Source organism: Balaenoptera musculus, chromosome 13 (genome assembly GCF_009873245.2).
Source record: "Balaenoptera musculus isolate JJ_BM4_2016_0621 chromosome 13, mBalMus1.pri.v3, whole genome shotgun sequence".
NCBI lineage: Eukaryota > Metazoa > Chordata > Mammalia > Artiodactyla > Balaenopteridae > Balaenoptera > Balaenoptera musculus.
In genome coordinates, this window is record NC_045797.1 from 27,608,446 (window position 1) to 27,620,155 (window position 11,710).

Sequence of the window (11,710 nt, forward strand, 5' to 3'; positions counted from 1 at the left end):
TTGTTCTTTCATCAATGCACGGTAACCCCCACCCCCTCCCAGTTTCCATGGCACTTGGTTTGTCTCTCTGGGATCCATCTGCTTGCCTTTCTGACTCCTTCCCTAGACTTGAAGCTTCTCAAGGGCACGGGCTGCTCTGGTCCATCTCTGTGTGCCCAGCCCTGGTGTATGGAGTTGGCAGCTATGAACATCTGCTGACTTGAGGGCCGATGGAATTGAAATGAGAGGAAAAGCCTTAGATGCCAGCTCTGTCCCTAAACGCCTGCTCCTGAGTTGAGGGCCTCGTCCACTGCCCTCCCCCGCAGCCTTCCCATTGCCTGCATCTCCCCCCCTGCTTCCCTCCTACCTGCTGCCCTCAGCACAGTGGCGAGCCTGGGTCTGCAACAGCCCCGCTGGGAGGGTGAGGCCTCGGTCTCCACCAGGGCCAGTGCCCTCCAGGGAACGGGCCGAGTAGGCCGTGGCCCTGGCCCGTGGTCCTCCACTGTGGTGGTGAGCAGCCTCTCCGATTTTAATGCGGGCCTCAGTGCTTCAGTGAAAGCCGGCAAGGGAAGTTGCTAATAATGGCACTAAAATAAAATATGCTACATCTGTTATGGGTAGCAGAACAAAATTAGCTGCTCACACCTCTGACATCCAAGATGTCTTAACTTAAAATACTCCTTGGCTTACTTTACATCATTTACTGATTATATTTAAAAGAAATACAATTTTGCAATTACTGTTCTTTCCAGCGTGATATCTATGCATCATTTTCCTTTTATGTTTATATATTTCTCCTTCATTAGTGCAGTCTGAAGGGTGATTAGGATTCTTCAAACATTTTACAGAGGTTAAACGTTGATTAAGATTTAATTATTACTGTAAATAGCTTGGAATGACATATGGTGCAAAAGCCTGACATATGTGCATTTGAATAAATGAAGTGCTATTTCCCAGGATGCCTCAGTAGCTGTTTAACAGCTTTCCCGAAGGGTTATGTTACACCTCATGGTAAGATTGCTGGGATGTTATATTTTGTTGGTTTTTGCAGCTGAAAGCTAAGAACAGTTTTCCAGTTTTTTAAAAACATTGAATATTTTAAATACCTAAATTGTTTTGCACAAATTTTTGCTAATTTGTCTAACTAGGTTAAACATTTTCAAAAGCATTTAGATTTTTAAGCGTGGGCGCTGTGCATTGTGTCAGTGGCAGCATGGGGACGAGGAGAGCTGGTGGGGTGGAGGGGACTCGGAGGCCGGCAGGGGTATGGAGGGAGGAGGTGGTCTGAGGAGAGGGGGTGGGAAAGAGGCCTGGTCCCTGAGCCTAGCTCTTGTCTCTTTGGCCCTCTCAAGTGGCCTGGGTATTGGGGTACCAGGGACTACAGGAAGAGGGTCCCCCTTCTCCAGGAACTTCACTGGGCCCACCAGCTGTTGTCCACACTGAATCCCCTCTTGTCTGGTCTCGGACATGACTGAGTTCTCTAAAAGCCCGTGCAGTCTACGGCACCTCCTGCCTACTGCCCAGGGTTGCCACGTCTTGATGTATAGCAGGTACCTGGGATGTATAGCAGGTACCTGGGACCAAGCTCAGCGAGCTGAGTTCCAAAGGCCCGGTGCTCCCTTGACTCAGTCCAGGGCAGGTGTCAGGCTGGGGCCCCCCACAGAGGTAGCGCCTCCCTCCCGGCTCCCTCAGGTTTGGGGGCTCAGGTGTCCCCACCAGATCAGTCCCTGGAGCTGCAGATCAACATCTGGGCGGCTGTGGAGCCTCCAGGGGGACCCCAACCTCCCAGTACCCTCTGCCTCTCTTCTTTCCGCTCATTGATTCAACACTTATGAACACCTACTGTCTCCCGGCACTGGGCCCTGAGGATGCAGGATGAACAAGATCACACACTTGCTGCCTCATGGAGCTTGTGATCTAACGCGGAGAAGGGGGAGATGAGTGATCGGGCAGCCTTGAACCACATGCTACAACGGCTATACAAAGTGCAGGGGAGACTGGGGCTGGAGAGGTGGCCGTACCCAGCCTGGATGAGGGAAGATGTCTAAAGCTGAGGGAATCGGGGTGGGGGAGGAGAGGACGTGGCAGAGGGGCAGCTCAGGCGAAGACTCGGGGTGGGGATAACCCAGTGTGTCTGAGGCACGGTGATAAGTGGGTGTGCCGTGTCTCCAGTCCAAGGGACCGGGTGGTGAGGGGGAGGCAGGGGCTGGATCTTGAGGGATCCAGGGATCCCACTGGGTCTGGGAGGGCAGTGGGGCCAACGAGCCATTTCATAACAAAGAGAGGCATGGCCAGACTTGCAGCTGAGAGGCTCCCGCTGGCTGTGGTGGGGGAGGGACTGGAGTGGGTGAGACCTGAGGGGAGGGAAGGAGAGTGGAGGTCAGGAGGCCCCAGGGTCTCCAGCCAGAGCACCATTGGGTGGCGGTGTGGTTAGCAGGGGTGGGGCAGGAGGAGATGAGGAATTCCGTTCTGCTCTGGATGGGTTGAGTTTAAGTACCTGTGGGGCTATGTGCAGGCAAGAGGAACCCTGAGACCCTGAGAAGTGTCCAGTGGGTGCCACACAAAGGGAGCTGGCAGTAACCTTGGAGAGGAGGATTGTTGTGGAGCGTGGTAGGAACAGAGGCCAGATTTGCTGCGGGTTGGAGAGTCAGTGGGAGGTGAGGAGGTGGTGCTGGCCAGTGTGGACGACGCCTTGAAGAAATGTGGCTGCTGGAGGGGAGAGAGACCCGGTGGTAGCTGGAGCATGACATGGGGTTAAGGGGAGGTTCTGTGGGATGGGAGGTTCTCTGCTGATGAACAGGAGTCAGTGGGCTGAAAAGGTGGGAAGGAGGGAGGGCAGTCCAGCAGTGGTCTCCAGAGTGGGGTCTTCGGGGGGAGGGATAGCCGCAGCGGGGCAGCTGGAGGGCAGGTCCAGAGCAGAGCGTGGACACAGGTGGGTCGTGGGTTTGACGAGAAGCTGAGGGGTGTCTTCTGATGCCTTCTGGTTTCCCTCCGAAGTAGGAAGGTGAGTGGGGAGCTGAGGGTGGCGTGGCTGAGGAGAGCAGAGGAGGGTTCAGGTGGCCTCTGCGGAGAACGGGAGAGGGAGCTGACCGGCCATGTGGCCCAGGGGTGGGGATTGTCTGGCCACTGTGAGGGTCCAGCCAAAGTCAGGGGCAGTGAGTGTTGAGTGGTCTCCGCTAGGTGGTCAGGTTTAAGTGGAGAGAAGGTAGATGCATAATTGGGTTCCTCCAAAGCAGGGCTTCTGCCACTCTAGGCCAGAAGGGCCTTGCAGCTCGGAGAGGCTGAAGTGGTTGGCCCTTCGCGCCCGGGTTGGAGGGAGAGGATGTGAAGACTGAGCCGTAGGGAGTCTGGGGCTGGGGTCTTGGTGGTCCGAAAACGGATGGGGAGAGTGAGTGGGGTGCTGGAAGGACAGGGGATGGTGGGGTCCAAGAGGGCGGGGTTTGGATTTAAAGAGTCTGGATGGAGCAGCCCTGGGGGTGACCAGGCCCAGGGTGTGTCCTGGGAGTGGTTTATGCAGCATCGGGGACAAGGTCCTTGGAGATGAGGGAGACAGAGAACTCAGAGGGTAGGACGTTCCCCCACATGGAGGTGCTGGCAGAGGAAGAGGCATGACCTGGGCTGGAAGGGGTATCGTGAGCCCCTGGGCCGAAGAGCAGTAAAGAAGGAAGACATAACATTAGGCAGCACACGTGGGCCCTGGCTGGGTGCCGGGGGCAGAGGGGAGAAGTGTGGGCACCAGGTGGTCCTAACTGCTACTCCCAGCTCCCCACTCACCCCTTCCCTCCCATCCCCCTCACCTTTCCTCTCTCTGTTCTCACTTCCTTCTCAGATCGAAACGACCCAGTTAGAGCCTGAGATTGCCCGGGCCACGAGCAGCCGGACAGTGGTGTACAACAAGGGGCTGTGAGCGGTGGCCGGCCGGCCTGGGGAACGGAGCGTTGTCCAGGCCGGGGGTTGGGGGCAGGGAAGGAGTCCCGTGGGCTGCACCTGCGGGGAGAGGCCAGCTGACCCCCCAGTCCTGGGCTGCCTGCGGGAGCCCTCCCCCCACAGTGGTAGGGAGACGAATCTATTCACACTTTAACATAAGGGAGAGGAATTCTGACACATTTACTATGAAAAATAATCAAGTGCATTTCTGGGCCTTACGTGGGGTTGTCAAAACTCTACTTAGCACAATTACGTGTGAAGCTGAAAAATTGTAGAGTGCCCACGGGGTAGGATTAGGATCCTTTTATACTTTGGTTTCTTTTTTCTTTTTCTTTTTTATCAGAATCAAGCCTTGGTTGCAGCTGCCCGGATGCAACAGGTGGTGGGAGGAATGGGCCTGGTGGCCTTGGTGGCCTGGCTGGTAGATTTAAGATACTACTGTGGCCAGGCCCGATAGCTCCCTGGGCTGGGCTGGGCTGTGCTGGGCTGGACTAGGGAGGGGAGGGGAGGCAGTCTACACTTCACAGGATGAACCAGCTGTGACTGAGTCCTCAGGAGGTGGCCCAGGAAGTCAAGGGGCACTGGAGGCCTCTAGAAGATTCCTTGGCCAGCTGGCTCTGAGTGTGGCCAGCCTTCATGCCACACCTGCACAACCAGTTCCTCTGCATGAAACCCAGTGACACACTGAGGCTGGTGTCACCCTCCACGGAGCCCTGATCCACTTGAGACCCCGAGATGACCCCAGCTCCAGGCAGGAAGTCCTGAGAAAGAACGATGCTTGGCGGGAACCGTGGCCTGCACTCTGCCCTCTGTGGGAGGATCTTCCTTCCAGGCACAGGCTGGAAGCTGGGCGTTGGGACTGAGGGTAGGGCTGGAGGCAGGGTGACTGCTGTCCTTTCCAGCCACCGGGCCACCTGCCCCAGCCCACCATTTCCTAAGCAGGAGGGTCTCGTGCCTGAGAGTGCAAAGCCCAGATCTCTAGGCGTCTACCTGAGAGCATCAACCCAGGAACAGCAGGCCCCAGCTCTGGCACTAACGGGCTGTGTGACCTTGGACGTGTCCACTACCTTCGCTGAGTCTCCACTCCCTGTCTGAAACCAGAGGACTGGATTGAGGGGTTCCCACCTGCTCTTCCAACTAGACTTTGTCTTTGCCTGTCCTGCTCAGGTGCTGGGCGTCCCAGGCATATCCCCAGCGTGGACACTGGACTGGGACTGGGGCAGGCTCCCTTGGAAATGGCCAGCTGTTGGCCTCAGAACCTGGACCTTGCCCTTCTGTATGTGAACACACATTCCTGGAGCACTTGACCTTTGCCAAACACTTTACAGGTCTGAGGGAAGAGGCAGCGTGCATGCCTGGGCCTGAGTGTGGGCCCACATGCTCATGCCGCTGCCTCTCACCCTGCATGGGCCTCCGAGGCCCCTTGCTGCTGACTCTCATTTGCAGGCGAGGAAAGGGGAGAGTGCTACAGGAGCTTTGCAGAGGAAGCAGGGCCTGAGGTGGGGGTGAACAAGATAAGCCCCCTGACCCCCATCTGAAAGGCCCAAACAAAGAGGAAGCCTGGGCCTCCATGCATCCCTCACCTGACCCCGACTTGAATGGAGCCCTTGATATGCAGCCAAAGGGCCTCTGCTTCCCTGGCGACTTCATCTGGGGAGAGACCTGGCCGGAGATGAACACATGCACTTGCAGGAAAAGGCTATTGCAGGACGGCAAGGGCGTGGCCATGGGTGGCTCTTGCCATCTTTAGGGCAGGGTAGTTGTGAGGTGCATTGATACCACGCACTCCTCAGAAGCCCCTGCTGCCCTCACCGCCCAGGCAGGCCCTGGTGCCCCCCCAGCTAGCTCTGCAGGATGCTGCCCTGAGGGCTCCCCACTCTCCTAAGGAGCAGCCCACCCACTGCCCATGAGGAAAAGGAGACGGCAGAGACAGGCATGGAGGACACAGGAGCAGAGGGGGTACCACAGTGTTGTTGGAGGGGCAGGTCGTTTTTAGCTAATCCTGCCATAATGTGAATGTGCCAATGACTGGGGGCTGGGCATGTCTGGGTCCTCTTTGGAAAAGCTCACTTCAAGCTCACCTTGCCCCACCTCTCATAGGGTCTTGTTCTTTTGCACTTCACCTTGGGACCAAAACTGCCCACCCCAGCTCTACTCCCACCCCGTCCGGGGGCCTGGCAGAGATGGGGTCTTTCCAACTCTGCCTCTGTGCTAGTTTCCCCTGCCCAGCCCCATCCCTGCCCGAGCCTTGGGAGCCCTGTGGCCTCGGCATCTCATAACCTACTTACTTTGTCTCCTGGATGCTTTCGGTCATGCTCCCAATGCAATTTCACGTGAGCTAAGGGGGTTTCTCCTGGAGAGTGGGAGGGGTGGGTGGCAAAGGATCCTTGTAGCTCAGGGTAATTGTGACGGAGGTTCAGGCGACCATGCTGCTAAGTCCTGGTCTGGCTGCAAAAAATACCGTGAGGGGAAACTTTTGGCCAACATCCGTCCTCTACTCTGCTGAGGACAGAGGAAGGGAGGCCTCGTGGGCAGATTGGTTCATAACTAGGGGTGGTGGGAAGGCTGAGCCGGGATCCACTGAGGGCTGGGCCTGGCCCAGCTGTGCCAGAAGACAGGGCACACCTGCAACTGGCTCTCTCTCTAGCCCTGGCGTACCCTCCTCTGGTCACTTCAAACATTCCCTCAGGCTTGGGGATGCCCTTCTCCTATTCCAGAGAGCAATCTGAGAGCACAGGAACTAAAAGCCCAAGATGTCAAGATAACCACCAGACCCCTTTTCCAATTCCTGACTGTGAGCCAGCTGGTCTCCTGTCCTGGGCCTCTAGCCTGGGAGCAGGGTGACGTCCTGAGAGGACAAGGGCAGTGGACGGAAGCAAGGTGGTTTTCTAGCCCTGGGCCAGTGTGAGTGAGTCACCAGCACACATGCCTTGGCCACTCCCAGGGGACTTCGCAGTGTCTTTTTAACCTTCTCAGAAAATTTCTCAATCTCTGTGATTTATGTAATACTAATGAGCTGTGGGCAATAAATGATGGATTTAAAGCATCAGGGCTTGGCTTTGTGAATTGTGGGTGGGGGAGGTAGGGGTGGGGAAACAGTGGGAACAAGCCAAGAGCTGACTGAGGATGTCGTGAGAAGGCCCCTGAGGAAGGTGCAGACCCAGGCTCCAGGAGGGCTCAGGCCTGCTAGGAGGCCCAAAGGGAAAGAGAGACAAAAGGACGGAGGGGCATGTGAGGGCAGGAGGCGGGACAAAGCGGGTGAGCTGAAACGCTGCAGAAAGACCCTTTACAGAGTGGTGACTGAGTGGAGGGCTCACTAAGGGCCCCGCTGCAAGGAAGTGAGTAGAAGAGGGATCTTGGTAGATTCTCGGCTGCTGATATCCAGGGGACTGGGTGGGGAGGCATGGGAGGGGCATTCTGGACTGCCTGGGGGCCCGGAGGGACTTCACAGGGAGAAGAGGTTTGAGCCTAGTGGAAAGGTACCTGATATTGGCAGTGGTGCGTGGCACCATCCCTGGGAACGCTGCGCCTTCCTAGCTCCTCCACAGTCCCTCAGGGCCAGGCCTCGGCCACCTCCTGACAGCTCTGGCTCCTCCAGTTCCAGGCAGCTCCCAGAGTTCCGGAGGGAGTGAGGCCTGGCCTCGTCTCTGGGACCTCCAAGCATCTTCCAAGCCTGCAGGGAGAAGCTATTGGCTTCTCTGCCAGGAGGACCGTGTAGTGGAGGCGGGGTTCATGGCTGGGGTAGGGCAGACCCGGGTTCCAGCCCCAGTTTGGCCCCAGCCCGACTGTGACTTCTAGCCAGTCACCTCCTTTATTCACGCATTCATTCAGTCGGATGTTTATGGGACATGTCCAGCAGAGCCTTGGTGTCCCTTAGCTGTAAAACGTGAAGAACAGCATCACTCGGGGAACCGGTGTAAGGGCGGAAGAGACCAGGTAAGGAACGCACCCAGACGCTTCTCCCACACCTCCCAGGTGTGGGGGGGCTGCCGCCTCCCTTTGCCTGGGCGCTGGGCCTCCCTAGGAGGGTGGGAGGGGGGAAAGGGATGGGGGAGGGGTCCGTTCTCGAAGTGATACTTTTAGGTCAGGGGGCTTCTGGTCTCTGGGGAATTTCTTAGCTAAGAGCCTCACTGGCCACGGCCCCCATCCGGATGGAAATCCTTGACTCTCAGAAAAGACACAAATCCCTCCTGGGAGCTGTTTGTTGTTTTTAGCTAGTTTGGGGGCTCAGCTTCTGCCTAGCCCGGAGATCATTAACACTCCAGGAATGTGGCTTCCCCTGGCCCCATCCCCATCTGCTGGCCCCTAGGGCCTCCCTCCTCCCACTCAGGCCATGGTTAGAAGGAGAGTCAGAATGCTAGCGGACGAGGGCGGTGATGAGTGACCCTTTCCCGAGGCCCCGGGGAGCCCGCTTCCCCTGTCCTCCAGAACTGCTGCCGCCCCTGCCATCTCACCCATTCCGCTGCCATTGGTTAGGCCCCCAAACAGGAGAGTCTCAGCCATTCCCTGAAAGGCCTGACCCGCACGTGCTTCCCTGCAGTACCAGGTGTCTCTCTCAGGCAGTGGCCCAGAAGTGTTTGTTCTCCGGGTCCCATTCCGAGGTAGGTGCTGGCAGACTGTCCAGGTCAGAGCCTGGCTCCTTTCCGACAAGGACACCGCCTCAGCCAGAGCAAGAGTCGGGAGGCCCACCCCAGCCCAGTCCCCTGGGCCCTTCAGAAGGGTAGAGAGGAGGAAGGAGAGAACAAAATGGGGAAAGAGGAGGTGTACAAATGGGCAGGCAGACGGAGACACCAGATGTCCCCCTTGAAGACCCCACGCAAATCCAGCGGGTAAATGAGGGAAGGGGCTGCCATCAGTCCCCAGTCACCTGAGCTGGTTCCCCTCCTCTTCACATGTGGGCATGGCGGAGGGAGGGACAGTACAGCAGGGCCCTCGCTCTCCAGAAGTGAGCTGCAGGAAGACACTGGAGACATAAGTGAGCCAGGGGCTGCAGCGCCAAGGAGGCTGGGAGCCACTGGAGGCTTCAAGTGGAGAAGTAGATTCATCTGTCAACAGAGTGGAGTGTAGCGTGAAAAGGCAAGACTGCTGGGGAGACCAGGGAAGAGACCACTGTGGCAGTCAAGGTGAGGGAAGATGGGGCCTGGACCAGGTGGTGGGATGGGGATGGAGAGAAGTGAAGAGATTCAGAACTGCTTAGCTCTTGCCGATTGATTGTGGAAAGGATGGCAGAGAAAAGTCAAAGATGGCCCCAGGTTCTTGGCTTGGGCAGCTGAGGACATAGTTGGTGGTGCCACTTCTCAGAGCTTAGGAAAAGAGAAGGAAGAACAAATCTGCAGAGAAGATGGTACATTCTGTTCTGCAAGTTATTAGAGGTTTCTATGAGATAAGCAAGTCAAGATGTCAGGAGACAATTGAGTGTGCTTGTCTGGAGTTCAGGAGGCAGGGTGGGACTGGATGTGTAGATTGGCATGTTATCCATTTATTGAGAGTACCTGGAGCTAAAGGAACAGAGGTAACCACCTCTGTGACTCAGGGGGAGTACGTGGCGGGGAAAAGAGGAAGACTGGTTCGGAACCTCAAGGAGTCCCCATCTGTGAGGCCTGCTAAGACGCTCAGCTACAAGGAAGGTGCTGTGGGCTGAATTATGTCCCCCCAGTATGTTGAAGTCCCAACCCCCAGTATCTCGCAATGTGACTCTATTTGGAGGTACGATCTTTAAAGAGGTAATTAAGTTAAAATGAGATCAATTAGGATGGGCCCTAAGCCTACCAATATGACTGGTGTCCTTATAAGAAGGGGAAGTTTGGACATAGAGGGAGAACACCATGTGAACATGAAGACAGCCACCTGCAAGCCAAGGAGAGAAACCTCAGAAGAAAACAACCCTGCTGGCACTTTGATCTCAGACTTCTAGCCTCTAGAACTGTGAGAAAATAAATTTCTGTTGTTTAAGCCACCCTGTCTGCGGTGCTTGTCATGGCAGCCCTAGCAGATTAATACAAGAGGTAAGAGGAAGATAAGTAGAGTGTGGTATCCCAGAGGACAAGAGATGAGAATGCTTCAAGTAGGAGAGGTTGTCCACATATTTAATAGGTGCTGAGAGTTGAAGGAAGATGGAGACCAGGCTGTGTCTCTTGGAAGGACCTGAAGAGAATGGTCTCAGTGGAGTGTGGTCGGGGCAAAAGGCAGATCTCCATGGGCTGAGAAGTTAGCAGGACTCCCACTGACTGCCAACGCAGAGAATTCTTTAAAGAGATTTGGTTGTGAGTTGGGCAGAGAGACATGACGATCGCTGCAGCATCACATGGGGCTAAGGGAGGGCTTTAGAAGGGAGACTCTCGGGCAGCTCAAAACTCTAAAGGGTGAGAGTGGAAGAGACTGTAAAGGCAGGAAAGAGGAAGAACCACCCAGAAGTGAGGTCCCCAGGGGGGCAGGGAGGATCTTGGCTGATAACAGGAGGCAAGTGGAGAGAATGAGTTGGATGCAGGCAGTGTGGGTCTGAGGGTGGGAAGCGGGGGTGGGGGGGAAGGCTAGCTTCCCTGGCCCCTCCAGATCCACTCTGCAACCTTCTCCCCCCACTCTCCGTCCCAGGAGGCTGACTCATAGCACTCGCTGTCTGGCTCCCGCCATCGGGAGTCAACGGCAGGAAACTGGAGGATTGGAGGAGAGTGAGACTGGGGGCTTTATTCCCCCTAGAATCCCCTGCAGGCTGTGGGCCTCTTGCTCCTAAAGTCTACAGCTCCTGTCTGGGGCCCTCTCTGTCCAGCTGTCCTCTCAGGTTCTGTCTGGCACCTGCTCCTGCCCTTGGCCCCTTCAGGCCTAAGGGCCACATGGATTCCCAACGGTTGCTAGTCTTGGAGTCCTGCAGCATCTCTTGTTGGTTTCCCAGAATTTGTTGGTTGCCCTTTATTCAACTCTCCTCAAAGCGCTTCCATTTGACGAGACCATCTCTTTCTACTGGGCCCCTGACTGATATGAAGGTGTTCCCTTCTAGTGCTTCTAGGTGGAAGTAAGTTCCTCTGCTGAGGGTAAGGGGGAAAATGAGGTGTGGGGGAGAACCTTGGGGAGAGGTTTGAGACATTCCTGTGGGGAATGGGAGTGGACTTATTAATAGGGGTGAGGCCTCAGCTGAGGGGTGCCATGCAGCCCGCTTGCCTGATGTCCTCGCTGACTCAGCTGCAAGGGCAGATGGGGAAAGGGGTTCAAGCAAGTCTGTGATTTCAGGCAGGTGCAACTAAGGAACGGCGGGACAAGGGGATGTCATAGAGAAAATGAGGGGCCCATGAGGTCAAAGCATGGTTGTAGAGGAAAACTGTGTGAGTGAGAGGAAAGAACGTGTGGTCTGAGAGGAAAGGACATCTGAACGTGCGATTGGAAAGAAGGCGCAATCCTGGGCTCTGATACACCCTGAGAGTGGGTGGTGATGAGAAAGGAAGGGGGTGAGAGGCTGGGGTGCTGGGTGGGTTGTCCGTGTAGACCCTCAGGTCTTGGGGAGACAGGAGGACCAGGAGCTGGTAGGCACAGTCTTTGACAAATGAGGGGGCTGACCGGGACCTGCAACCGCACACCCACACACGCCCACACGGTCACACTCACATACGCACGCCCACAGCCCTCCCAGACGCTCCCAGACACCCTCACACGCACTCACCCTCACACACGCCCCAGACAGCAGATGGGGCGCTTGGGTAATTGGTTAAACCTGTTCCCGATGTCTGGCTCCGCACTGGCAGTGCCTGTCTGACGGGAAAGCTGGCTGGGCCCGCAGCACTCAGCCTGCTGGCCCCCCCCTGCCCCTCCCCCT

The 11,710-nt window shown here is 56.4% G+C and overlaps 1 protein-coding gene across 2 annotated transcripts in view; it reads left to right on the forward strand.

Moving 5' to 3' along the window:
• Positions 1-6,955, forward strand: part of SFXN5 (sideroflexin 5) — a 114,990-nt gene extending 108,035 nt beyond the window's left edge. For both annotated transcript variants that reach the window (XM_036873539.1, XM_036873540.1), the window contains one exon: positions 3,809-6,955. In XM_036873539.1, the coding sequence (XP_036729434.1) occupies positions 3,809-3,886 (78 nt within the window). In that variant the 3' untranslated portion in view covers positions 3,887-6,955. The remainder of the gene's footprint in view (positions 1-3,808) is intronic.
• Positions 6,956-11,710: the final 4,755 nt, after the last annotated feature.